Source organism: Phocoena phocoena, chromosome 13 (genome assembly GCF_963924675.1).
Source record: "Phocoena phocoena chromosome 13, mPhoPho1.1, whole genome shotgun sequence".
NCBI classification, from domain to species: Eukaryota; Metazoa; Chordata; class Mammalia; order Artiodactyla; family Phocoenidae; genus Phocoena; species Phocoena phocoena.
Window position 1 is genome coordinate 13,384,788 of NC_089231.1, and position 25,016 is coordinate 13,409,803.

General features: G+C 39.6%; 1 protein-coding gene across 1 annotated transcript in view; it reads right to left on the bottom strand.

Moving 5' to 3' along the window:
* Nucleotides 1-1,268: 1,268 nt before the first annotated feature.
* The window catches only part of ZCCHC2 (zinc finger CCHC-type containing 2), a 46,924-nt gene continuing 23,176 nt past the window's right edge, over nucleotides 1,269-25,016 (bottom strand). Inside the window, exons 6-14 of the mRNA XM_065890291.1 lie at nucleotides 21,030-21,124; nucleotides 18,134-18,217; nucleotides 16,148-16,205; nucleotides 13,929-14,064; nucleotides 12,401-12,465; nucleotides 11,918-12,012; nucleotides 8,278-8,406; nucleotides 2,259-3,743; nucleotides 1,269-1,336 (exon numbers count right to left, since the gene is read on the bottom strand). Coding sequence (XP_065746363.1) covers nucleotides 1,269-1,336; nucleotides 2,259-3,743; nucleotides 8,278-8,406; nucleotides 11,918-12,012; nucleotides 12,401-12,465; nucleotides 13,929-14,064; nucleotides 16,148-16,205; nucleotides 18,134-18,217; nucleotides 21,030-21,124 — 2,215 coding nt within the window. The remainder of the gene's footprint in view (nucleotides 1,337-2,258; nucleotides 3,744-8,277; nucleotides 8,407-11,917; nucleotides 12,013-12,400; nucleotides 12,466-13,928; nucleotides 14,065-16,147; nucleotides 16,206-18,133; nucleotides 18,218-21,029; nucleotides 21,125-25,016) is intronic.

Below are 25,016 nucleotides of genomic sequence, written 5' to 3' on the forward strand. Positions count from 1 at the left end.
TCCAGATAACCTCAGTGCACTTTAGGAAATCAAAAATTACCTGGAAGCAATTTAGTACATAGATTGGCTTTAAAAAAACTTTTGTTTTTAAACAGCAGCATTAAACTTAGTGATGTGACACTGACATGATTCATACCATCTTAACACACGCAGAATTCAGTCTTTCACATTATAATCAAGCATAGTGGTAAACTGTTATAAAAGTGACTTTGCTACGAGACAAGTTAGGGAACAAATACCTGACTTTTGTAGAAACGCAGAGCTTCTGTTCAGATTGCAATAAAGCATACACATTTTAAACACAATGGAACACTGTAACAGTTGGTGTAGGAAAAGAAATCTTGACTCAAGTGTCTCTTTTACATGACACAGTGGTAGACTACAGGTAAAATTGGCTGTTGATTTTCATGACAAACAAACACACAGAAGAACCACACTCACACTAGTTTGTTCACTTTATGTCTCTCTGAAGCAACAGGCTAAAAAAGTATGATGAAGTAAAAAGGTTTTGTTTTTTTTTTAAAGAAAAAGCTCTTTGTCCACTTCATATGTCATATTTTCTCAGTTTCATATGATTTTACTTCCTCCTCTCTCTTCCACTTGTTTTAATTTTTATTTGGACAACAAGCACTGCATATATGTATTTACGTGGTGCTGTTTATTACATATATACACACTATTTTGGGAATGTGATTCTCCCTTATGATTAAGGTGAAACATTCTACCCTCAATTTATATGCAGAGCAGTTTACAAAGTGTGGACAATGCAGTGCCAACCACTCCTGCGGCCACTGGAAAGAGTGAGGGTGGGGGAGAAAAGCGGAGTGTAGGACGAAAGTGAGAAAAACTGGGGAAGAAGCAAAGTTTTTTTCCAAAACCATAGGACTGTCACCAGTGTTATTAAAAAAGGTCAAATACACAGTTTTAAAGATTCAGTAAACATCGCACACAGCAAGTATTCAGTGTAAAAAAAAAAAAAAAAGCACGCATTAGCATTTTCCTTTTGGTAGTCTGTTTGGATGTTTAAATTACATGTATCATACAGATAAGCCTGTTGTTGTACCAGGAGACCAGAGGCTCAAAAGCAATGCATTCTTTTCTGTTTTGGACATTTTGGTACAAGAGAAATGAAAACTCCCAACTGCATAGAAATCTAGGAAATGTACAGACAAAGAAACACAAACAAAATACCTTTCCTTTCCTCCCCTCCACACCCCAACCATGACTCCCCACACTTCAGTGTATTAAGTAGGCAAGCTTTACTTGTTTCAGTCTGCAGAATCCAACGTATCATTAGAAGGGGGGAGGGGAGGTGCGTATCTCAGTCTGTAAGTGCCTAAAATGGGAAAGACAGAACTGCTAAGTCACTGCGTACAATGCAATGCATCACAAACCACTACAAGATATCAAATGGGCATGCTCCTCAGCCGCTGCTCCTTCGGCAATACTCGGACCGCAAAATGGTCCATAAAACGACTTTTAAAAAGTAATAATGAAGTTTGTGCTTTAAGTTCAACCTAAAGCTATCAAACTCAATTTTCCCTTAAAAATGTCAAGCACATACTCCCAAGTCAAGCCTTTTTTCTGTGTGAGATCTGGCAAAATGACAAAAGCCTAATGTGAGTGAAAGGTAACAGTTTCAGGTCTACACTGAACTGGGTATCTTACACGTACTTATTGAAGAACAATTTCTTTATTCTGGTGGTAATAATATTAAACTCAGTTTGAATCTCCTTACTCCAAAAACCAGTGCTTAAATATTTTGTGCCTTTTAAAATGTAATAGCACTGAAAAAAAAAGTGTCTGCTGGGAAGGAAGGGTGTAGCATGAGGCCAGTTGGTTATGCATAGATAGACCCAAACAACTAAAAATCTTCCATGTCAGATGACTATCACTTCCTAGTTTTTCAGCATTTAAAAATTTTGCTTACTCTATGACACAGGATTGTAGCTTTAAAAAAAAAAAGTGCTGCTAGCAAGAGATTCGCAAATCCCCATTATATTCCTTAAGAAGTGCCTTTATGGTTTATTCCTTAATTGGGAACTGAATTTCTCTGAGCTTCCTTGTGCTGTGTGTGTGTCCTGTGTGTGTCCACACTAGGTTTTGCCGTTTGCACTTTATGATTTGTCACGGAAAGCACAACATCCGTAAACAAACACACAACAGCTCTTTCTGCTTCAACAGGATCACCGTGATCACCAGGGGAGGGAGGGACGGGCACACTCAAAAACAAGTCCTCTGGGAGCTCTCATGATTACCTTGTTGACTGGCCTCCATGGACGACTGCTTACACTCCTGTGCATAGTGCCCGCTCACACCACAGTTGTAACATGAAACGTTCCCATTCTTCTTGGGCCCCGAACCGCTCGTGCTGGCGACTACATTAGGTGCTGGATACACAGGATAGAACCTCCCGAATCCTGCCATCTGCTGCATGCCATAGTTGGCTTGGACTGGGTCATGCACCAGTCCATTTGCATATGGAGTCTGAGGCAGAAAAAAAGGAAGTTGGTTTCCATTGCTCTGATGTGCTTGGTTGAGGTAGCTGCCATTGCAGATGGATGGCAGAGTAAAGAACGATGGGACTCGGTACATTGGTCCAGGCATTGGATTAGGATAATAGTAACTATTTAGCTGAAGGTTTCCATTGGTCCCACAGCTGCACCTTCGCCCACAAGAACCACAAGGACCTGAGCCCATCTGCTGTGGAGGCAACACTGTCCCGTTGGCGTTCGTGTTTCCCACAGCACTGATGTAAGACGTGCTGTCGCCCTGCGCAGTACTGTGTGTCAAAGCAGGGCTCGGGCTTGGGGCGGGACCGGGGGTGTGGGTAGGAACCGCGGGAGGAACACTCGACTGGGCCTGGCTGATGCCTGCTCCCGCGGACTGGGCAGACGGTGCCGCCGTGCTGAGGACCGTGGAATTCTGGCTGGGTAACACCCCGGCAGCAAGGGGAGAGCCTGGCAAGGGGTAGGAAGCTGGTGGCTGTACGGCCGAGAGGCCAGCTGCTGGAAGAACTACCTTCACATTGGTAGGCTGAGGGGCTGTCCCTGTGTTTCCCTCAATCTGAGGCACCATTTGATTTAGTCCTACCACTTGAGATGCAGATTTTGTGATGGGGTCTGTGGTAGCAACAGGAGATCCTGGAAAACTACCTGGATTATGAACAGGAATAAAGGCAGTGTTTGGTGATCCGACGCTCAGACTCCCGGTTGGTTGCTGGGAGAGGTTCACCGTGCAACTCTCGGAAGATCCCTGCGGCGGCGGCAGTTTTAGCCTCTGAATTGTGAGGTGCAAAGCGGGAGTACTACTATGTGGAAGGAATGTTGATGGAACAGGTAAAGGGGACGCCAGTAATTCAAGGTGCTTTTCTGATTCTGCAGTAGAAGCTGTTGACCCTAGTATTCCGACGGGGGTTGAGTTCGTGGACTCCCTTATTGCAGAGAGAGCAACAGGGCTAGGAACAAGCATCCCTATTGTTTTACCATCAGCAGATTTGGGTGGAGGAACGACCACCTCAGACTTCTGGGCACCATTGTGCATGACACAGTGTAAAGTTGGCATAAAAGAAATATGCTGATACTTGGGTGAGCTTAAGGGATCTTCTAAAAGGTTTGCATCGTCGTTTCCTAATGAAGCAATCTGAACAGGTGGCTTGACAGTGACAGTCTGGTTGACAGAACCATAACCTGTAAACCTGGTTGTGGATGGATTTCCAGAATCCTCAGAATTGCTGTCTGTGTCTGAGGGAAACAAACATAACTAGATGTTAACACAAGCATAATCTCCCAACCTTCTTGCTAGAAATAAACTTTAAGTATATCTAAAGTAAACACTGAAGTTTGGACTAATAAATGTATCCCTAAGCTTCCTGACTACCAAGCTGAACTTCTTTTAATTTTTGGCTTTCTGTGGCCTTCACTGTAAACATATGGAGATTCTGGAAAAGAGGCAAGACTATGGAAACAATAAAAGCTTGGTGGCTGCCAGGGGTGGGGGCTCCGGAGAAGGATGAACAGGCAGAGCCCGGGGTGTTTTCAGGGCAGTGGAAATACTCTGTGTGATGCTGTAATGATGGATATGTATCATTATACATTTGTCCAAAGCCACTGAAGGTGAACCCTTAGATAAACCATGGACTTTGGGTGATAATGATGCATCAAAGTAGATTGGTTCATCCTTGGTAAAACATGTGTCATTCTAGGGAGCAATTGTTGATAACAGGGCAGACTATATATGTGTGAGAGCACGGAATATTTCTGTATCTTTCTCTCAATTTTATAGTAAACCCAAAACTGCTCTAAAAAAATTAAATCTTAAATTAAAAAAAATCCATGGAGAGGTAAGAAACAAAAGGTTAATGGAGACTGAATGAAGCACAGTATAAAATACAGACCTTTATTACAGAGAAAGGGATCAGATATTTTTAACCTTAATCAATTTTAGGCAATTCACTTGATTTATATTCTGTACTACTAAACCCGAGGTCTTCACATTTGTCTCACATAAATAATACAATTTAAAGGAGTTCAATCAAGACTATATTTAACTCGGGACTTCCCTGGTGGCGCATTGGTTAAGAATCCGCCTGCCAATGCATGGGGACACAGGTTCGAGCCCCGGTCCGGGAAGATCCCACATGCCACGGAGCAGCTAAGCCCGTGCACCACAACTATTGAGCCCACGTGCTGTAACTACTTAATCCCGCATGCCTAGAGCCCATGCTCCGCAACGAGAGGACACCACAAGGAGAAACCCGCACACCACAACCAGAGAAAGCCCGCGTGCAGCAACGAAGACCCAACACAGCCGAAAATAAATAAATAAATTTATTAAAAAAAAAAAAAAAGACTATATTTAACTCAAATATCCAGAGATAGGGAAGGGAACAGAGTTTTCTTAGAATGGAATAAATATTCTTACTTTTAAATATTTCAGTGGGGGAAAGAAAATTTAAAGCTACCATTATGGTCATAAAACAAGTGTGCTAGAGCACAAGAAGCAGTGCCATTTCTCCTAAAACAAAACAGCAAAGTGGCAGATACAAAATTGTACTGCATTTGTTTTTATTACTGCATCACTCTTCTGCTTGTAAACAGAAATAACTTCAATCTAGACTTCCCCTGGATTTCTTGACTTTTGGTATAAAGGGGACAAAAGACAAAATCTAACTCACAATGTTTAAATATCGTAAACCCAGATACTGCAGTACTATGTATAGAGACCATTCAGTTAAATGTAGTGCCTAATTTAACATCTTTCTGCCCATAAATATAAGCAGAATGGCACTGTGTACTTAAAATGTTTATATTTGTTAAGGTAATAATTAGTTATATTCAGTTAAGATGCTACAATTTTTTGAAACAATACTAAAAACAAATCATACTAGTCTTCCTGGAGAAAGGTTAAATAGAACCTTCCTGGAGAAAGGTTAAACCTGAACCAACCTACAGAATGTCAACAATGTTATTAATTCAACAATAATAATTTATATTAGAAGAGATTCAACTTATGAGTAAGTGGTTCTAACATATACTCTCCTTAATAGCTGAGGAGTTTCTGGTTAAACTTTGCAAAACAAAAAGTATCCAAAAATTAGTAACTTATTTAAGGCACTGTATTTATATCTGTACCTTCATACAAGTATAGAGTTAAACATCTAAGTTCAAAAGAAGCTGTAATATTTTTCAGATGATCAATTAAATTTCTATAGGAATTGGGCTTTGTTTAAATCTTCTTAAGTCACAGCAAATGGCCCCATGACCCCAAATGGTTTTCTAAGCATTATAAGGACTCACCCAGCTATTTAGAGAGAGGTCCTCCTTTTTTGCGCTGACTCTGAAAAGTATAAAGTCTTACAACAAAACCCCTTTATGACCAACAAGAACAACAAAGCCACATGCTTTTCAAAGCAACCTTTTCATGCACTCGAAATTCTAAAGATGATCAACACTTGTTATCACAGTGGACATTTTCCCCCCTGGTTGGTTTCAGAGAGCCCTTAATGATCCTTCATTTAGGGAAGGCTCATTTAGTCACGCGATAACAGAGCCTATCTGAAAAAGGGCAAGCTCCTCTATACAGGCCCACCAACTCACCCTATCTGATGACAGGAAAGGACTGCTGCAAAGTCATCTAGGCATGCAGATGTACCCTTAATTCTGACAAAGAGGCAAATCTGCATTGTTAGCTTAAGAGCCATGGATTATTGGTACATCCTACAGAATCGGGCATAGCATATTGAAAGCTTCTCTATTCTGGATAAGGCATAAAAATTAGCTCGTTTAACCTTCATAAGAGCTCTGGGCAGTTAGTTTCATTTTTCTTCTTTCATGAGCAAACTGCAGATCAGAAGTGCAGTGTTGCCTCAGATTAGCAGAACTGGCAGTAGTCACTGCATGCTACATTTGTCATGACTTCAAAGTAAAAGCTGGCTTTAACTGTATGTGATGCAGCAGAATCACTGTCATAGCTCCCTAAGATGTGACCTGACGGTATAACACAAAGGCTAAGGTCTCGAAGAGCTGTGGACTGTGCAGGAAAAAGCCACGTCTGAAATGCTGTTGTTAAAGGATCTTTATGATCTTTAAGTGGCCCAAGAGAAACCATTTATTACTGCCCACCAGCATGGACACACCTTATAACCAAGACACTATTACTAAGACGTTTATAGCCAAGATGTTATCAGATAACATTATCACTGTAAAGAATGACATCCTCATTCAGCATATACATTTTTTTGTGTGTCTGTGGACCATTTTTAAAGTCTTTATTGAATTTGTTACAATATTGCTTCCGTTTTTTTATGTTTCTGTTTTTTTTTTGGCTGCAAGGCATGGGGGATCTTAGCTCCCCGATCAGGGATCAAACCCCGCACCCCCTGCATTGGAAGGGGGAGTCTTAATCACTGGACCACCAGGGAAGTCCCAACATATACATTTGTGATACCTCATTTCTGGAATGGCAGGGTAAGAGCCTCTGACACTCCATTCCTCCATAAAAGCAACAAAAATCCTGGCAAAAACTATCAAAATCAACTTTTTCAGAACTCTGGAAATCAATTAAAGGCTCGCAGCAATGTGAAGAGTGTTTATTAAAGAAAAACAGCTGAATCTTGTAAGAATAGCAACCACTGCGGTATTTCACCTTGCCCGAATTCTTGCTCACATTCTCCACCTCTGAAGTAGCTTTGTAAACTAATAGTCTTGCAACTACAGTAGCTACGAAAACAAGCAGCCTAGCAGCCGCTCTAAGAAACATGGATTTGGAACTCTATAAAAGCACCTTCCTAAGGAACCGTCACTATCTGTCTGGCAACTTGAGTTCACTCTGTGTTAACAGCAGCTTACCCACAGGGCATGTGTCACAATCAATCTGTGGCAACTGTTTAACAACTTGGCTGCCTGGGCTGGCATGGCCAGTTGAGGCTAACAATAGTCTGACCAAAAAACTTAAAAGGAAAAACTGAAGAAGCGGATGTTCACAGGGAGCTCTGAAAAGCTTCAATATATTCCTGGGAATCTAAAAGGCCATGCTCATATCTAGGGCTATATATGCATGCCCAGGAGAGACCTAAGAAGGCTCTATACTCTTATTTCTGGCTGACTCTGAGCCTCCATTTAAGGAGGAATTGAAGACATAGTACATACAGAAAACAAAGCGCAAAAGAGCAGATGTAAATCCTACCTTATCAGTAATTACAGTAAATTTCAATAGGTTAAACACTCCAATCAAATGGCAGAGATGGGCAGAATTGCTAAAAAACCATAATCCAACTATAAGGTGTCTTTAAGAGATACTTTAGAGTCAAAGACACAAATAGGCTTAAAGTAAAAGGATGGAAAAAGAGGTACCCTGCAAACACCCAAAAGAGAGCTAAAGTAGCTATATTATTATCAGACAAAATAGATTTTAAGAAAAAAATTGTCATTAGAGACAAAGAAGGATATTTATAATGATAAAAAGGGTCAATCCATCAGGAAGACATAAACATTATAAATATATGTGCATCTAACAATATGCAAGCTTTCAATCTTTCTACATTAACTCTACATTTTGTTGTGACTGTCTTCTTTCTCTTTAATTTCATATGCAGTGAAATAGGTTTAAAAAAAATCAACATCACTAGGAACTGCTAAGTCAGTGGTCTACACGACACCCTTTATGCCAATTAAAGTCAATAATGACATTTACAGTACCATAAAAATACTTATGTTTGACTGATTTTAAGAGCACACATTTTCCTCTGACACCCCCAAATCCCTCCAAAGAGCAAACCTCTGTCTTTTTCTTCTTCACTTTCAAAACTTTCTCTTCCATCATGTCTTGGGCTAGACGGAGAACTGTAACTCTCTGAAGATGTTTCTCCACACGTGTCATGTCCAGATCCAATGTCCAAATTCACATCTAAAAATAAGGTGATTTTTAAAAAATAGAATTGTTTAGTTAAATAAATTTCTGAATTGAACCATCAGAAATTAGTTACACCCTTAAATTTTTTTTTCCAAGTTTTTCTATAATTACCTAAAAAAGCTGGCCTCTGACCTAGGTAAAAATTCATTACTGAAGCACAATTTTATTTGAAAATAATTGACGACTTTTTTGCGGGGGACAAATGCATTCTTAGGCAGAGGCAGAGGAAAAAATCAATATAACCGACTTTAAAAAATCAGAATTAAGATTCTCTGCAGGATCTGTCCAATATTAGCACATTGAGCCGCTTTTTAAGTCTATACATTTTAACTCCTCAGAGCATGTTGTAAAATTCTTTCTTTAAAAGAACTCAAAAATAGAACTGACTGCCAAAAATGCCTATTCAGTTAAAATTTGTATGCCTGAATATTTAAAAAGAGTAAATTGCTTCCCATCAAGTAGACTGAGTAACCCCTGAGTTCTAACCAGAAATGATGGACTGGGAACAAAACAAAACAAAACAAAAAAAGCTCTGAAGAGCTTTAAGTTTCAGAAACGTAAAAAGAAAAAAGAAAAAGGCAGCTATTTCTCAAAATGAATTTATGAAATGATTTTGTTTAGATTATATAGCCAGCAAATATTCTAACCACCAAATGTCATATACTAATTTGCAATTTTCAAAGAACTAAATACATAAATGTAAATCTATGCTGAACATAATTTTCCCTTTCTGACAATCCAGGTGCTTCAGAATTGTGTAGAGTGTCTTTGGAATTTTTATAATAAAAAAATATGTGATCCTTTGGAGTCAGAGGTGTGGCTGCAAAGTGAGGATGAAATAACTATGCCAAAGGCTATTCCACAAATTGCCCTTTTAAACAGAGAGATAAACTGTTTTATCTATCATGTCTCAAAGAGATTTTAAAAGCAAACACACTGCAAAAACACAGATGATGAACAGCACTGACTGTTTTGGGGAGAAGACAACATGGAGGGACGCAGTGAGGGATTTATTTTGTTCCCTTTTGTACCTTCAGAATTTTGAACTACATAAATGTATTTTACTCAAAATAGAAGTTAAATTTTAAATTAAAAATAAATAAGGGCTTTCCTGGTGGCACAGTGGTTGAGAGTCCGCCTGCCGATGCAGGGGACACGGGTTTGCGCCCCGGTCCGGGAAGATCCCACAGGCCGCGGAGCGGCTGGGCCCGTGAGCCATGGCCGCTGAGCCTGCGCATCCGGAGCCTGTGCTCTGCAACGGGGGACGCCACAACAGTGAGAGGCCCGTGTACCGCAAAAAAAAAAATAATAATAAAATTAAATAAATAAATAATACTTATCTTTAACTGAGTTATTTAAAATTTTCAGCTTCAGTATAGTATCTACATTTATGATATGCATGATTGTTCTATTAAAAAAATCTTAAATATATCTTAAGTTTACTGAATGCTTAAAGGTAATCACCTTCTTAAAGGTAATTCCTTAGTATTTCAAAGGGGAATTAATAAACAAAGGGTTTTCCCTTTAAGTTGGAGCCAGCAAACATCTGAGCTATACTAGACAATAAGACAAGTTGTACAAAGTATTGATATATATATTTATAGTCGTACTCTATAAATGTAAATATATATGAATCAGTGACATATAGAGAGAACAAAATAGACAGAAAAGGTTAATCTTGAATCAAAAATCTTGAGATTGTACTTTCATAATATTTGAAAATAAAGAAATAAAGGAATTAGAGCCTGAGATGTTATCAAAAGTTCTTATAGATAGCTAGTAGGAAGCAGCCACATAGCACAGGGAGATCAGCTCGGTGCTTTGCGACCACATAGAGGGGTGGGATAGGGAGGGTGGGAGGGAGACGCAAGAGGGAGGGGATATGGGGATATATTTTTATGTATAGCTGATTGACTTTGTTATAAACAGAAACACACCACTGTAAAGCAATTATACTCCAACAAAGATGTTTAAAAAAAAAAGTTCTTAATAACCTATACAGCATATGTTTTCTTCTAACTTATTAGAATAGGGAAAAGGAACCACATTACTGAACACCTCTGTGCTTGATACTAGCTAAATGCTTTTCTTGTTATCACATTTAAGTTTTACAGTCTGGTGAGGTAGATATTCTTCTTCTTTTACAAACTTAAGAAAATGGTGGAGTAAGGATTCAAACCCACATCTGTCTGAGATCAAAGTCCACACACTTCTCTGAAAATATGAAGCTAAAAGGGAAAGAACTGTTACAAGCTTTTTTGGCATAGTTCCCAAATCATGTGAAAGACGAGAGAGTGATGTCATAAGGGTGGTATACATTTGACAGGAATTTCAACTATAGAATGACCTGATTTAGTGTGTGCTTTAGAAGACAGTGCAGAAAATGAACCAGAAGGAGGAAACAGACAGGGAGGCCTGGCAGAAGCTATTTCTAATCATCCACTAACAGAGAACTCTTGTCTTCCTTATTTTAGCTTCTCCCCCTCCTTTTAGCTGCCATCACCACAGGAAACCTCAAAGATACTGAAGTGTTACAATATACTCATAAACATGGTTTTTTTCCCATGTCATTTTCCCCCCAAAGACAGCTCAGTTAATTAATTCAATGAGTGGGCCAGATGATTTTAGAGTCAAAATGCAACTATATTTCCTTATCAATATTAAATCTCTCTAAACAAATAGCTAGCTTAAAAATGTACTCCATTAAGAAAATGGATATATTCTGGTTATTTATGTTGCATCACAACTGAAGGTACTAACATTTGAATAAAATTTAAATTAAACAAATCTTATTTGTAGGGTCAGCTGTCAACATATGTGTTAGAAACAGACACGGACAAACACTTTCCTAGAGGTCTGTGAGCTTTTATTCTTTCTTTAAAAATCTTTACTATTAGTGCTGAAGGTAAATGTAACACAGAAAAGTTACCAATGAACCAGCACAAGGGACATTTCTCAGTCAAATGAACACAAAATCTTTCACTTAAAAATAAAAGGACCTTAAAATAATGGTGGGTAGATGGAGACCACACAAATTGAGTACAACGAAAATCTGAGGGTCTGAATTCCCCTGAAGTCCCATAAAACTCCACAAAGGACAGTCATTAAAACATGAAAAAGTCAACAAGATTTTTAAAAGTGACTTTACACAAGAACGGGTACAGGCTTCCACGAGGGTGGAAAGACCCCGCAGGTCCTGCGGCCTCTGCTCTGGAGCAGGGATTGGCTGAGAAGGAAACAATCGAGGAGACTGCTGCTACCAGGGGAAGGAAGAGGTGCCAGAGTGTCACTGTAGCAAAGGAGAAATTTACCTCCGTGGCCGGATCAAATTTCCTGCATTAAACAATTCTGAAGTATTAATGGAGTTAATTCAGAAATCACTATTCACATCAACGCAGGAAAAAAAGTGTTACCAGGCTTTGACACAACAGCCTGATACCTCCTGCAATAGGTACCCTGCTAAATATATTTAGGTGACGTGTATTTGAAAGAAAAACACCCTTACCTTTCACAGAACCACCGTGGGTGTGCTGAGGAGCAGATATTCGAATACCATTTATTCTACTATTCAATCTGTTGTCAGTTTTCTTAATTTTCTCCCTAAGCCGAAAGTATACATGTTACCCACATTGTTTATGAGTCCCTAGAGAACAACACTAAGTACAGTATTAATAAAATTCCCCTCAAATTTTTTTTATAATTAAAAAAAATGTTTAGTAAGGTACAATGTAAATCCAAGATTCACCCTTTAGTTTACAGGGCTGAGAATTTTGCCCCTCCAAACTGAATATAATATTTGACAATAGCTTTATTTTTATCAACTGCATGTGTTGATTATTTAGAACTGAAAAAATTTAAGTCCAGAGTAAAAATATAAAGAAAACGAATGGAAAAATACTATTTATACTACATAAATTAAACATGCCCGTCATCAAATGTTGTCTCTTCTTACCAATTCCTATTACTGGAAAGATTAAATTGCACCTACTTTTCTATTTGTGACTTTCCTTTTTTCTTACTTATTGAAGATAAACTTCGTTTTTCAGTTGAATGCTAGGGAAAAGAATAAAAAAAAAATCTGACTAAAGCGAGACCATACTCGTGTAGGTATCCTCTTATTCTGATAAAAAACATTAAAATAATGCAGTCCCAGTTGTATATTCTAACACGTTTTTATTTCCAACCTCTTTTTTGAAGTTACCTACTTGACTCATTAAAATCTGCATATTCTGACAAATACTTAATATTAATTATGAGTATAGTATTTATTTCGTAGTTTGCTTTTAAAATGGATGTGTATTTTTTCTTCTCATCACAAAATAAAGCACAATCAAGTAACCGGTATTTGCTATATGTTTACTAATATTCTCGTAAAGTTCAGGTTGGTAAAACTGCAACACAGAATTGCGTCAACTCTAAGAATAAAAGGTGCTAGCGCTGAAGTAGAGGGGGAAAAAGTATAATCACAGAGACCTAAAACTCGGCCATTAAGTAAGCATGACCCCGATAACACACAATTCCTCAAAGTATGCTTTAATGCTTTAGTTCGTAAAAACACATTCCAGGAAAGGTTAACATTTGGATCTGAGTGTTGGCCAGTAATCAAAATCAATTTTCTAGAGAGAAGGTGGTTCTCTCCATAGCTGTACCAGTAAGTATCTCTCATGTATCTGTAGTGCCATGTTACCTAAACACACTTGAGAGCATTCTGTTCTCTGATTACACCAACTCCTAAAAACCAAGTATTTCCTAAGTACATTCAGGATTTGCTGGTAAACTGGCCCAACAACTCATGAGGGAAGGTCCGTTTCAAAATTCACATCACCAATAAATAGCAAGACAGTGACTGAAATGTGAATAATTCAAAAGCAAAAAACCTGGCATAACAATGCATCCCTAGTGAAACATTTTAGGCATCACAATAAAATGTACTAATATTTTAGAGCAATAAAAGTAATACAGGGCTTCCCTCGTGGCGCAGTGGTTAAGAATCTGCCTGCCAGTGCAGGGGACACGTTCGAGCCCTGGTCCAGGAAGATTCCACATGCCATGGAGCAGCTAAGCCCACGTGCCACAACTATTGAATCTGCGCTCTAGAACCCACGAGCCACAACGACTGAGCACGCGTGCCACGACTACTGAAGCCCGTACGCCTAGAGCCCGAGCTCTGCAACGAGAAGCCACCACAACGAGAAACCCGCGCACCGCAACGAAGAGTAGCTCCCGCTCGCCTCAGTTAGAGAAAGCCCGCGCGCAGCAACGAAGACCCAACGCAGCCAAATATAAATTAATTAATTAAATTAAAAAAAAACCAAAGTAATACATATACACTTCTTCAGGTCACAGAGGAGCTTAGATCATGTACACCAATTAACTTTGAAGTCTTACATTCAAACATTCCTTCATTTCTTCTTACCAGATACACTATCTGACATAATAATGCTTAAAGAACTCGACTCTCATGCAGCGACAATGCTTGAACAGTATGGCACGAAGACAAAACAAAGCCCCCGTACCTGGTCAGCTAAGGCCACACAGTGCTCCGGGTGCTGAATGGTGGTGCAGGTTTGCTTCCTCCAATCCATGATTCCATTCTGTTCAGAATACTGCATGGTGAGCCCATCCAACGGAGAACAACTTGTACCAATAGTGCTATCAAAAGAAGAGTTCACGCAAGTATGAAACTCTGTCTTCAATCAGCTAACCTTCTCATCTCATAATGAAGAAGCTATACTAATCCTTTCTTCAGTATATTAGTTTTTTATAGAATGCCTAGCAACAGCTCTAAGGAAAAAAGTCTACTATAAGAATAAACCAGTTCATACCTCTCTTACCTATTTAATAATTAATACCTGCCTCTGAGGAGGCTGACAACAGAGGCACAGTCTGTCTTTAGACTCACCCTGCACCACTCACAGCTGGGGTAACCCCAATCTCAAGAGAACCACTATGTACTGTGTGTGTCTAAGGCAAGTGAAGGGACAGGATAATGTGACTGAAAACCAAGAGAAACACACAACAGAAACAGACTCAGACAGAATCCAGAGAATGAAGTGACTGGACACGGACTCTGAATTAACAGTGTTTCACAACGGTCAAGGACTACAAGATGACAGAATTTTGGAAGAATACTGGAATATATAAAAAAAGAACCAAATTTAAATTCTAGAACTGTACAATAAACTGAAATTAAGAACTCAATGGATGGAAACAGATGAAAAAAATCACTGAAGAGGAAATTTGATCATGAGAAAATAGACTGGAACACAGAGGAAAAAAATGTGGAAAACAAAAAAAATTTGAGAGAACACCTAGGACATAGTGAAAAGTCTAACCTGTAAGCATCCCGAGCCTCAGAAGAGGGAACAAGAGAACAGGCAGACGCAATACGTGAAGAGAGAATGGCCTGGGCTTCTCTAAAACAGAACTGTATCAAACTTCAGACTTAGGAAGCAGAACTCATTCAAAGAAAGCTACAAATATATCATAGGAAACTGCCGAAAACCAGACAATGGGAAAATTCAAAAACACAGTCGGTTTGGAAAAGCACACTAACTTTCAAAGAGCAGCAATAAGATTGAAGAACAATGGATACCCACTGTCCACTGTTGCCCCTAAAAGCAGAATCTGGGGATGACACAGTTGATTTGGGAGGTGATCCAGAAGTGGGAGCAAGGAGTGGGGAGAACAAAACAGGAAAGGAGGAAAAACCAGCGTGTGGGTCCATTAGTGAGGCTGCCGCTATGAGCGACAGAGGCTCAAACCAGCTGGGACCTCCCAGAATTATCTCCCCAAAGGGCAGGAAGCGGGAGCTCCCCACCAGTTGAGGACTGACCCCTGGGGCAAATGAACGTGCAGCTCTGAACTGGGCTGGTCCGAGGGCTAAGCAGGCTCATAGGATCAGCGCGGGCCCTGAGGCAGGAGGTGGACAGTCACGAGGCAGGGCCTGCGGAGGGACAGTCGCAGTGTGAGGGGGGGTTAGAGGTCACATAAATGATTTTATGTGGCTTGCAGCAGAAATCAAACTGGGCTGAGAGGATATGATGTGAAGGACCAAGGGCACTAGACCGGAGACAGCGACACTGGAGCTTCCGAGCACTCACAGAAAGTAACTACTAGCCTGGAGTCCTATGTCGTATGAGCAAAAATGTCTTTCAAAACTGAAGGCAAAGTAGACATTTTTTCCAGATAAAAACAAAGTGACTTCATTACTGGCAGATATGATGACAGGGAATCCTCAAGTGTTCTTCAGTTAGCAGGATGCTCAGGTACACTGGAAGGAATGAAGAACAGTGGAATGGTAGAAACCTAAATGGTTAATGCAAAAAGGTTTCATGAGGTTTAAAACAGAATTAAGATGCATGACAGCTACAGTTTATAAGCTGGGAGGAGGTAAGTGAAGTTACAGTGATCCAAGGTCCTCACGTGGGAAATGGTACAAGCACAAATATCAGACCTTCCTAAGTCAAAGATGTAGAATAAAACCTCTAGGTAACCATCAGAAGAATCGAAAAACAACATATGGAAAACTATCAAGGCTAATAGAAGAGAAAAACAGAATTTTAAAAAAACGCCCAAAAGCAAGAAAGGAGAGAAAGGAAAACACAGAAAAGGTGAGACAAATAACAAGCAAACAGTAAACCGGCAGAATTATAGCCAAATACATCAGTAAGTAAATGTGATGCTGATTTAAAAACACACAAAGCCATTCATGTTTTAGGAACTAGATACCTACTTCACAAGGGGATTTTTCCCGGTATGTTTCTTGTGGATTATGGTGTGCTGTAACACATCTAGAGTGGAGGAAAAAAACAATTTATTATACCATATGCTTCTACAAAATCCAAAAGGAAGACACAACTAATGTATGTGACCATAACAGTGTTGACAGACCACGTAGAGCACTTCCAAGCATTTTTCACAGAAAATTCCTTAAAGAAACAATTTTTCAAAGGCACAGTAATTTCCTTAAATACCCTGTCAAATATGTTCCACCTAATAGCAAAATCAATTTTGTCCAAGACTACGAAATTTGACATGAGCATTACGCTGCAAAACCACACATTCAATTTCAGGCTCTTTTTTAACCATTAGAAAAAAAAAGAAGTGTCTCAAATATCAAAACACCACATGTTAATAAAACCAACACCCATGTACCCACCTCCCAGATATCTCTGTATTTGCCTCTTTTTATTAGGAAAGGAAATATCCCAGAAACAACGGAAGGCCTCCCTCCATTCCATTCAGCTCCCTCCCTCTACAGAGGTTAACTAGTTGAAATAATCTAGTGCATGTTTTTATTTTAACTACCCCTGTGTGTATTCAAACACACAGTGGTGCGACATGTTTGAATATACTATAAATATGCTTTATTTTAATTGCCACCTAGCATGAATGTACCACAATCTATTTATAACTTTATTAACATTTGAAACATTTGGGTTAACATCCAAGTACTTGCTGTTACCCATAAGCTGCTGGGAGAGCCTGAATCCCTGTCCCCTGAACACACGGACGACAATTTTCATAGAAGCAGAACTGCTGGGTAGTAGCATTAATCACCTCCAACTTCACAAGAGTGTCAAATTTTTGTCCAAAATAGTTGCACCAAGAGTTGTATCAATTTAAATTCCCATCAACAGTAGATGAGGATTCCCATTACTTCATATCTTTGATAATGTCAGACTTGAAAATGGTTTGCCAATCTGATGAGTGTGAACTAATCTCTCATTGTTTTTTTGTTTCTTAATTATTTTATTTATTTATTTTTGGCCGCTTTGGGTATTCGTTGCTGCGCGCGGGCTTTCTTTAGTTGCAGCGAGCGGGGGGCTACTCTTCGTTGCGTGCACGGGCTTCTCATTGCAGTGGCTTCTCTTGTTGCAGAGCACGGGCTCTAGGCACATGGGCTTAAGTAGTTGTGGCACACAGGCTCAGTGGTTGTGGCTCGCGGGCTCTAGAGCACAGGCTCAGTAGTTGTGGTGCACGGGCTTAGCTGCTCCGTTGGCATGTGGGGTCTTCGTGGACCAGGGCTCGAACCCGTGTCCCCTGCATTGGCAGGCGGATTCTTAACCACTGCGCCACCAGCGAAGCCCCTCTCATTGTTGTTGTTTTTTTTTTCTCATTGTTTTTAGTTTGCATTTTCTGGACTACTCGTGAGGCTGAACCATTCAAGTTTCTTCTGTGAGAACTGCCTATGTTTATCTTTCCCCATATTGTTGACCAGACTCATTTTCTCAATGATTTTTAGAAGAATCTATAGTCTTGGACGTATAGTCTTTACACCTGTAAATATCCTGCAAATGTCCTCTGAATGGTAACCTCTTGTCACTTGTTAAGCTTTCATTTAGATTAGAAAGATCTCCACTATGGTCATGCTCTGGCCTGTCAAGAAAGCCTTCTCATCCCAGACTATTAACATTTAAAAATTTAAGTTTTACATATTACATTAAGTTTATATATGTTGCAAATAATTTGTTATTCATTTGAAATTTTCTGTGCCCAAAGAAGTAGGGATCTAATTATATAACTTTTTTTTTGACTGGAAAGCCAGCCAATACCATTTATTGCATATTCTTTCCCCACTTTTCTGTAAGGCCACCTGTCACATTCCAAGTTCCCATATGTCTGTTTCTCAGTTCCTTAACCTGTTCTAATGGTTTGTCTACCTATCCCTGTGACAATATCACGCAGAATGACTTTATTCCAGTGAATCAGCGTTTACCTTCTTCTTGACTTGAAGCTTCTGAGCTGTCTTCTTTTAAGTGTTCTAATATCTTAGAGGTCTTCAGAGAGGATTGTAAGTTATCTGCGGGAAGTATTAAATACCATTAACTTTTAGGGAAAATTATAATAGTGAGAAAAACAAATATAATAATTACTCTTCTCCCTCGGAGGATGAGAGTGGAGAGTTAATGGTAAAGAGAACATGTCTAGTAGTTAAGACTTTGAAGAAAGCTAGAGGACATAGCACAAAACCCTGGACTGGGAGTGGGGACCCTGAAGCATGGAGCCAGCTCTCCCCATAAAAGCCACAGGAGTGAAGCAAGCTGCTTCACATCTGCCTGCCCCCGCGTGCTCTTGTGCAAAATGAGGAGATGGACTAGATTAGTGCTTCTCAACTATCTGTGCTGTGTAAGGTTTTGCAGAATTTCCAGTTTGTGTGGATCGCTCCTTTTATGAAAGACAGTATAACGTGGCAATGTCAGATTACTCCCAGCGTCTCCTCTCTGTTCCTGTTCTTCTACCATAGACCAGTGACCAGCAGTCACGGACCAGCACTGACCCATGGAACCCACTCTGATGCACTGGATTACGTCTCCATTAAAATACAGACCAGGAGGCTTCTGGAGGTCAACATTTTAAGTCATTCAGGAGTTTAACATTTGTTCTCTCAGCTGTCAGATACGGAATATTGCTCTCTATTGCGGGGGCAGGGGAAGTTAGAGCTGTCATTTCTTAAAAGAGTAAGTGCAAATGAACTTTGCCAATGATGTGTTCTTTGGAGAAATAATTTGAACATCCTGACCAGATTTTCCACAATCTCAAAACATGTCCTTTACTTTATTTATTTATTTATTTATTTTTTGCGGCACGCGGGCCTCTCACTGCTGTGGCCTCTCCTGTCGCGGAGCATAGGCCCTGGACGCGCAGGGCCAGCAGCCACGGCCCACGGGTCCAGCCGCTCCGTGGCACGCGGGATCCTCCCAGACCAGGGCACGAACCCACGTCCCCTGCATCAGCAGGCAGACTCCCAACCACCACGCCACCAGGGAAGCCCTCAAAACATGTCCTTTAATACACTATTTTGATTTCACAACGATCTGATATCTTAAAATCTACCAGCCTCTTTAGCATTGCTCATGTAATTTAGATACTGCCAAACTCTCCAGCCAGGTTTTCTGTTATTTATGTGTGTACTACTCACTTGGGTACATTTTCCTAGGCAGCCTGCTAAAATCCGAATTAAAAGCTTAAGTTCATGCTTCAATGCTTTTTTAGAATTAGACAGACGCTATTTATAGATATTCATTAAAAACCACACTTGGTTCAAGTGGAAAGCCCTGACTGTTAAATCTGTTATGACTCTAGAATGATCAGGATTCTCTTTTCAAAAAGCTACTGCCACTATTCAGACATGAATTTAAACATGGAGTTGTTCATCTCGTCTTAGTCATGAAGAGTCATTAATTCTAGTTGCTACTTTTTGTTTAAATTGTTTAAGGGATATATACATACACACAAATGATTAGAAAAACTAAAACTATGTTACAATAAATATCCAATCATACTATTTTTTTTTTTTTACCTCTTTTTTTTCTCCCACTTCGAACTGAGGAAAAATGCATTTTCTTTCCCCTCTAGGTACAGGGAGACATGGCTTTGTTGAAAGCAGAAGGAAAGATTCGAAAAACAAGAAAAATACACAGCGATTTGCCATAGTGGCTGTGCTTAAAGTTAGCAGAAATTCTCCTAAAGCACACAGCGATGTTACTGGCAAAATATTTGTTAAAAAAGGCAGCTAAGATAGACGTGTATAAAACTAAACTCAAGGCAGACCATGATGAATGCTGAAACACGTGGGCAAAACCAAACCACAGGAACATAAGAGAAATCTAGGGAATCCTCACGAGGTGTTATTTCAGTTGGGTCCTGAAACAGGTGTGATTTTAACAGACTGTAACAAAAGATGGGGTGCAGAACAAGCCAAGACCCTGGGACAGGAAAAGGCAGGGAGGGTGTCCTGAGTGGCTGCCAAGCCTGTGAGCCCGAGAGAGGTTGAGAGGCGGCTCAAGGGGCTCACGGCAGGGCTTGAATTTCACAGCAAACGTTTAAGGTTCTAAATAGAGGATTAACAAATTGATCCCCGAGACAAGCCCAGGACAGGTTATAGTACAGTAAGAAACTAGAATCTGAGACAAGTGAGGCTTTGCACAGTCTGTGCATGAAAAAAAGACCTAACTAACAATGGGATTGGTGAGGAGGGGTAAAAAGGATGATGTCCTTTGTCTGGTGTGACTTGGCCTTTAAATGACTGAATACAAAGAGGAAAAGTGAAAAGAGTAAGGCCAGCGTTTCCAGCCTAGGAGGCCGGGGAGGTCATTATGGGAACAGGGGCACATCATGAGAGGTTATCCATCATGCAAGCAGCACTGAAGCATCTCTACAACCTGTAAGCCAGATCTCCCAAGGAACTTGAGGATCCAGTATGCCCACGAGTTTGAGATACTTGGCCCTTGCCTTGGAATCAGTCTGTTTTGTGACATTAGCTTTTTTTTTTTTAATTTTTTACTTTTTACTAGAGTATAGCTGATTTACAGTGTTGTGTTAGTTTCTGCTGTACAGCAAAGTGAATCAGTCATATATATACATACATACACTCTTTTTTATATTCTTTTTGCATATACGTCATTACTGTTTTGTCACATTAGCTGTTGTAAGTTATTTTCTTTAAAACTGCAGTGTAAAATTCACTAAAAACTACAAATGTTTCTAATTTTGTATGCCACTATTCCTTGACCTTAACTAAAGTGACAATCCCATACAAGATGGCATGGTAAAGCAAGAAATCCAAGCAAGGAAAAGGCCAAATTTCTACAGAGAAGCAGAGGGACACTTACTGAGGCTGTGTAGAGGGTCTGATGATATGGACTGAAAAAAGCTGTGTACTTTCTGATTCTGTAGAAAAGCTCGTGATGAAGTTGAAAATAGCTGCCTGCATATAAAAAGAAAAGACATTCATTAATTTCATGTACTATAAATCCATGAGATAGTTTAGATTGTAAACAAACCCAGTGGCAGTTTAATTCAGGTATAAAAAACTGTTTTCCTAAGGAAAAGAATTATTATTTGCTAATGTACTTCCCATAGGAGGAAGTGAATAAAAGACTTATTTACAAGAATCTAATAAACAGGCTTATTTTTAATTTTATATAATCTAGTGGTAACACTTCAATTCTAACCAACTATGTATTACTTCAGCCTTTTACCCAAGTGGTCCAATAGTCGCCTTTCTGCTCAGAAAAACAGCTTCAGTTTCTTTACCCTTCTTCATAGGTGTTACTTTTCATCATTTGGGTGTACCACGAAGGCACCTTCCCACAGTCTGAAAGTAAGAGGTTGGGAAGTTCGGGATGCAGGAGTTCTGGAAACTACGAACGGAACGCAGCCGCCAAGTTAGTTACAAGTATTACTACAGACTAAGGTATGACTGATGACGCACCTCAATATGTATCATACCACAATTCTAAGCTGTTATCTTTAAAAAACGGCTTTCCTCATGCTTTGCTAATGTCATTAAAAGATTCCAACTGGAGGTCTTCCCTACAAAAGGGACTCTGCAAAAAGGGGCATAGTTACAGCACAGTCTAATGCAAAGTTTACTTGGGATCTGAATACCAGCTCAATCGCTTAAAAGCTGAATCACCCTAAACAAGCTATCTGGCCTTTCAGTTCTGATTTCTTCTTAGGGAATATACTAACATTCTTCAAGATTATGACACTCAAATAGTATACGCATATTAAACTGTCATCCTGCTCAACATCCAAACCCCCTTCCATTACTTTTGAACATTTTAAATGCTCATTTAAAAATTTAATTCTTAATGTCTCCCCAAGGTTTTGGATCTATCATTCAGATTAGTTATAAAATCATCAAAATACCATATCAAGAGATGAACCTTATAGACCAAAGTTGCCTTGTGCATTAGACAAAATTGCTTCTTTGTTCTCAAATGTGGAGGTAAATATTCAATAGGAAGACAAAGGGAGGAAATGAAGAGATGGAAGAGAAACTGAGATACAAAGTGTGGAGCTAATCTAAATTTGCAGGTCTGAACACATTACCTAAGGCTGAGGATTAAAATCCAAAGGCATCTACTGCCCAGTTACATTTACAAACCAAATTAACTGGTCAAAAGTACAGGCATATCCAGTATAGGAAAACCACACCTGAGATAAAGGCAGGGGCTTGGTTGGAATCAGCATACAGACTCAAGTCAGGGTTCATTGCTGCATAACCACAAGATGGCAGTTATACCCAACTAGAACCCGAAGTGGCCATAAACTACTCAAGCAATCAAATAAGAAAAACTGGATTATATTTTTTTGTTTGTTTGTTTGTTTGTTTGTTTTTGTGGTACATGGGCCTCTCACTGTTGTGGCCTCTCCCGTTGCAGAGCACAGGCTCCGGACGCGCAGGCTCAGTGGCCATGGCTCACGGGCCCAGCCGCTCCGCGGCATGTGGGATCTTCCCGGACCGGGGCACAAACCCGTGTCCCCTGCATCGGCAGGCGGACTCTCAACCACTGTGCCACCAGGGAAGCCCAGGATTACATTTTGACATAACAGAAGTCATCCAACCCCAAATGTACATTTCAGTGCCATATCTTCATTTTCCTAATTTACAGTGTACTTGGAAGTAAATGCAGTATGTCCTGTACCAATCCAATCTCCACTTCACTTATAAATTCACTACCTACCTCTCGTTTTCATTTCTCCCCCTCCTTTATAATTGCTACATTTCTTAAATGAATTATAGTGATACTAATCTAAAATTCACAAACTGAGAATAACTGTCCTAAAATCCAATTAATGGTGTTGAGACCACAGGCTAGCCATACAAAAGAATCAAAGATGTTTTTAAAAGGAAGTATTACGAAGAAAACATTTTAAAAATATAATTTTTGAAGAGAAAATGTCTTTTCAAGCTGGACACAAAACCCTGAACCCGTAAGAGAAAAGACTGATAAATCCAACTACATAAAAATTTAAACCTTCTGCATGGTCAAGAAATAATGACAAACAGTGCTCCTTTCTTCCATCTAACAAATAACTCTTATAAATTAGTAATCAATAAAAAAGTGAAAGGGACTGAAAAATTCATTCACAGGAAAGTACAAATGGCCACTCAAATACAGATTAAAATGAGATACAGTCTTCCTTTTTGAGAGACTGGCAAAGATGAGAAGTTGAGAGTATTTATGTCTGCTGAGGTGTGGAGGAGATGCAAAAACAAGGCTTCTGAGGGTATAAAGTGCTACTGCCTCCTCAGAAGTAATCTGGAAGTACCGCATATTAAAAAATGCACACTGTACTTCTGACCAAAAATTCCAATTCCAGACATTTCTCTTACAGAGAAGTGTGTTAAGAAACATATATGTGGACAGTCACTGTAATATTCTTGTAGCTTTAAAATATTTAGGAAGAACCAAAACAGCCATAAAATACACTGATTAGTTTAATTATGGTACAACTAAAAATGGAACATTACGTAGCAAATAAAAAATGAGGCAGCAATCTTTTTTACATGTACTGATGCTTTACCATGTCCAATACATTTAATGAAAAGACTAAGTGGCAAAAAAGTGTGCAAAGGAGATTCATTTGTGCAAAGGAAATACACACAAATACACAAATTCAGGGATGTGTACGTGCACAGAAAATTTTTGGAAAGGTATGTAAGTTTTTAATGAAGGCCACTTCTAGTGAGTAGACTTGAAGAAAGGGATATTAGGGACTTTTCACATTACACCTTCCTTTGCATTCCCCACAAATAGCTTGAATAACATCTTTATAGTAAAAAGGCTATACACACACACACACACACAAGATCATATGAGGAGAATCCTAAAAGCTATAACAAGGAGTCCAACACATACGTCTTAATTGTGGTGTTGGCCAAGAGCCAAATTTCTGAAAGTGGCTCCTTGTGGAAGTATTTTTTTTCCCTCTGAAAACCTCAAACTTACAGAGAAGTTGCAAATAAAGAGAATTTTCTTTCTAAACCATAAATAACTGACCTCTGCTGCCCCAACACCGGGTGAAACATGAGTATTCCTACAAAGACATTCTCCTACAATCAAAATCAGGATGCTAACACTGATAAATCGTGACCTCCTAACCCCCAGATGCCAGTTAAATTTTGCCAATTGATCCCAAAGTATCCTTTTTACCACAAAGACCCAGTTCAGATCCTGTGCTGCATCCAGCTAGCCATGCTATCTTCTCAGCCCTCCCTCGACTGTCCTGGCTTTAAGAGGACAGCGCAGATATTTTGTGGAATGATCACAATTTGGGTTTGTCTGCTGTTTCCTCGAGATTAGGTTCACAGCAGGAATATCACAGGAGTGAGGCAGTGCTCCTTTGTTGCTGCCTACTGTGTAGTAGGCGATCCTGATTCAAGTTCACTCTCCTGGATCCAAGTAGCATCTGTCAGACTTCTCCACCCAGGGTTACTCTCCCTTCTTTAGAAGTAAGAAGCTCTGGGGAATGACTTTGACAATGTAAATGTCCTAGTCCTCAAACGTTCAATCTATTCGTTTATTATTTATCTCAACATGGACCCATGGTTTCCTATTTTATTCAATGATACTGTTCTTATTTATTTTGATGTTCAATTTGCTCCAGATTTGACCACTAGGAGCCCCTTCAAGCTAGCCTTTGTCCTGTGACCAAGCCAAACATTCCCTGAGGGCTTCCTTGCTCTCTGGCACGATGGGCTCATCTTGTATTTTTCCTCCTCCAGACCTACAATCAGCTTCTCCTCCAAGGAGCCCTAGCTCTGTTCAGTGGAGAACGGAGTTACAAGTCAAGCTCTGGATACCAGG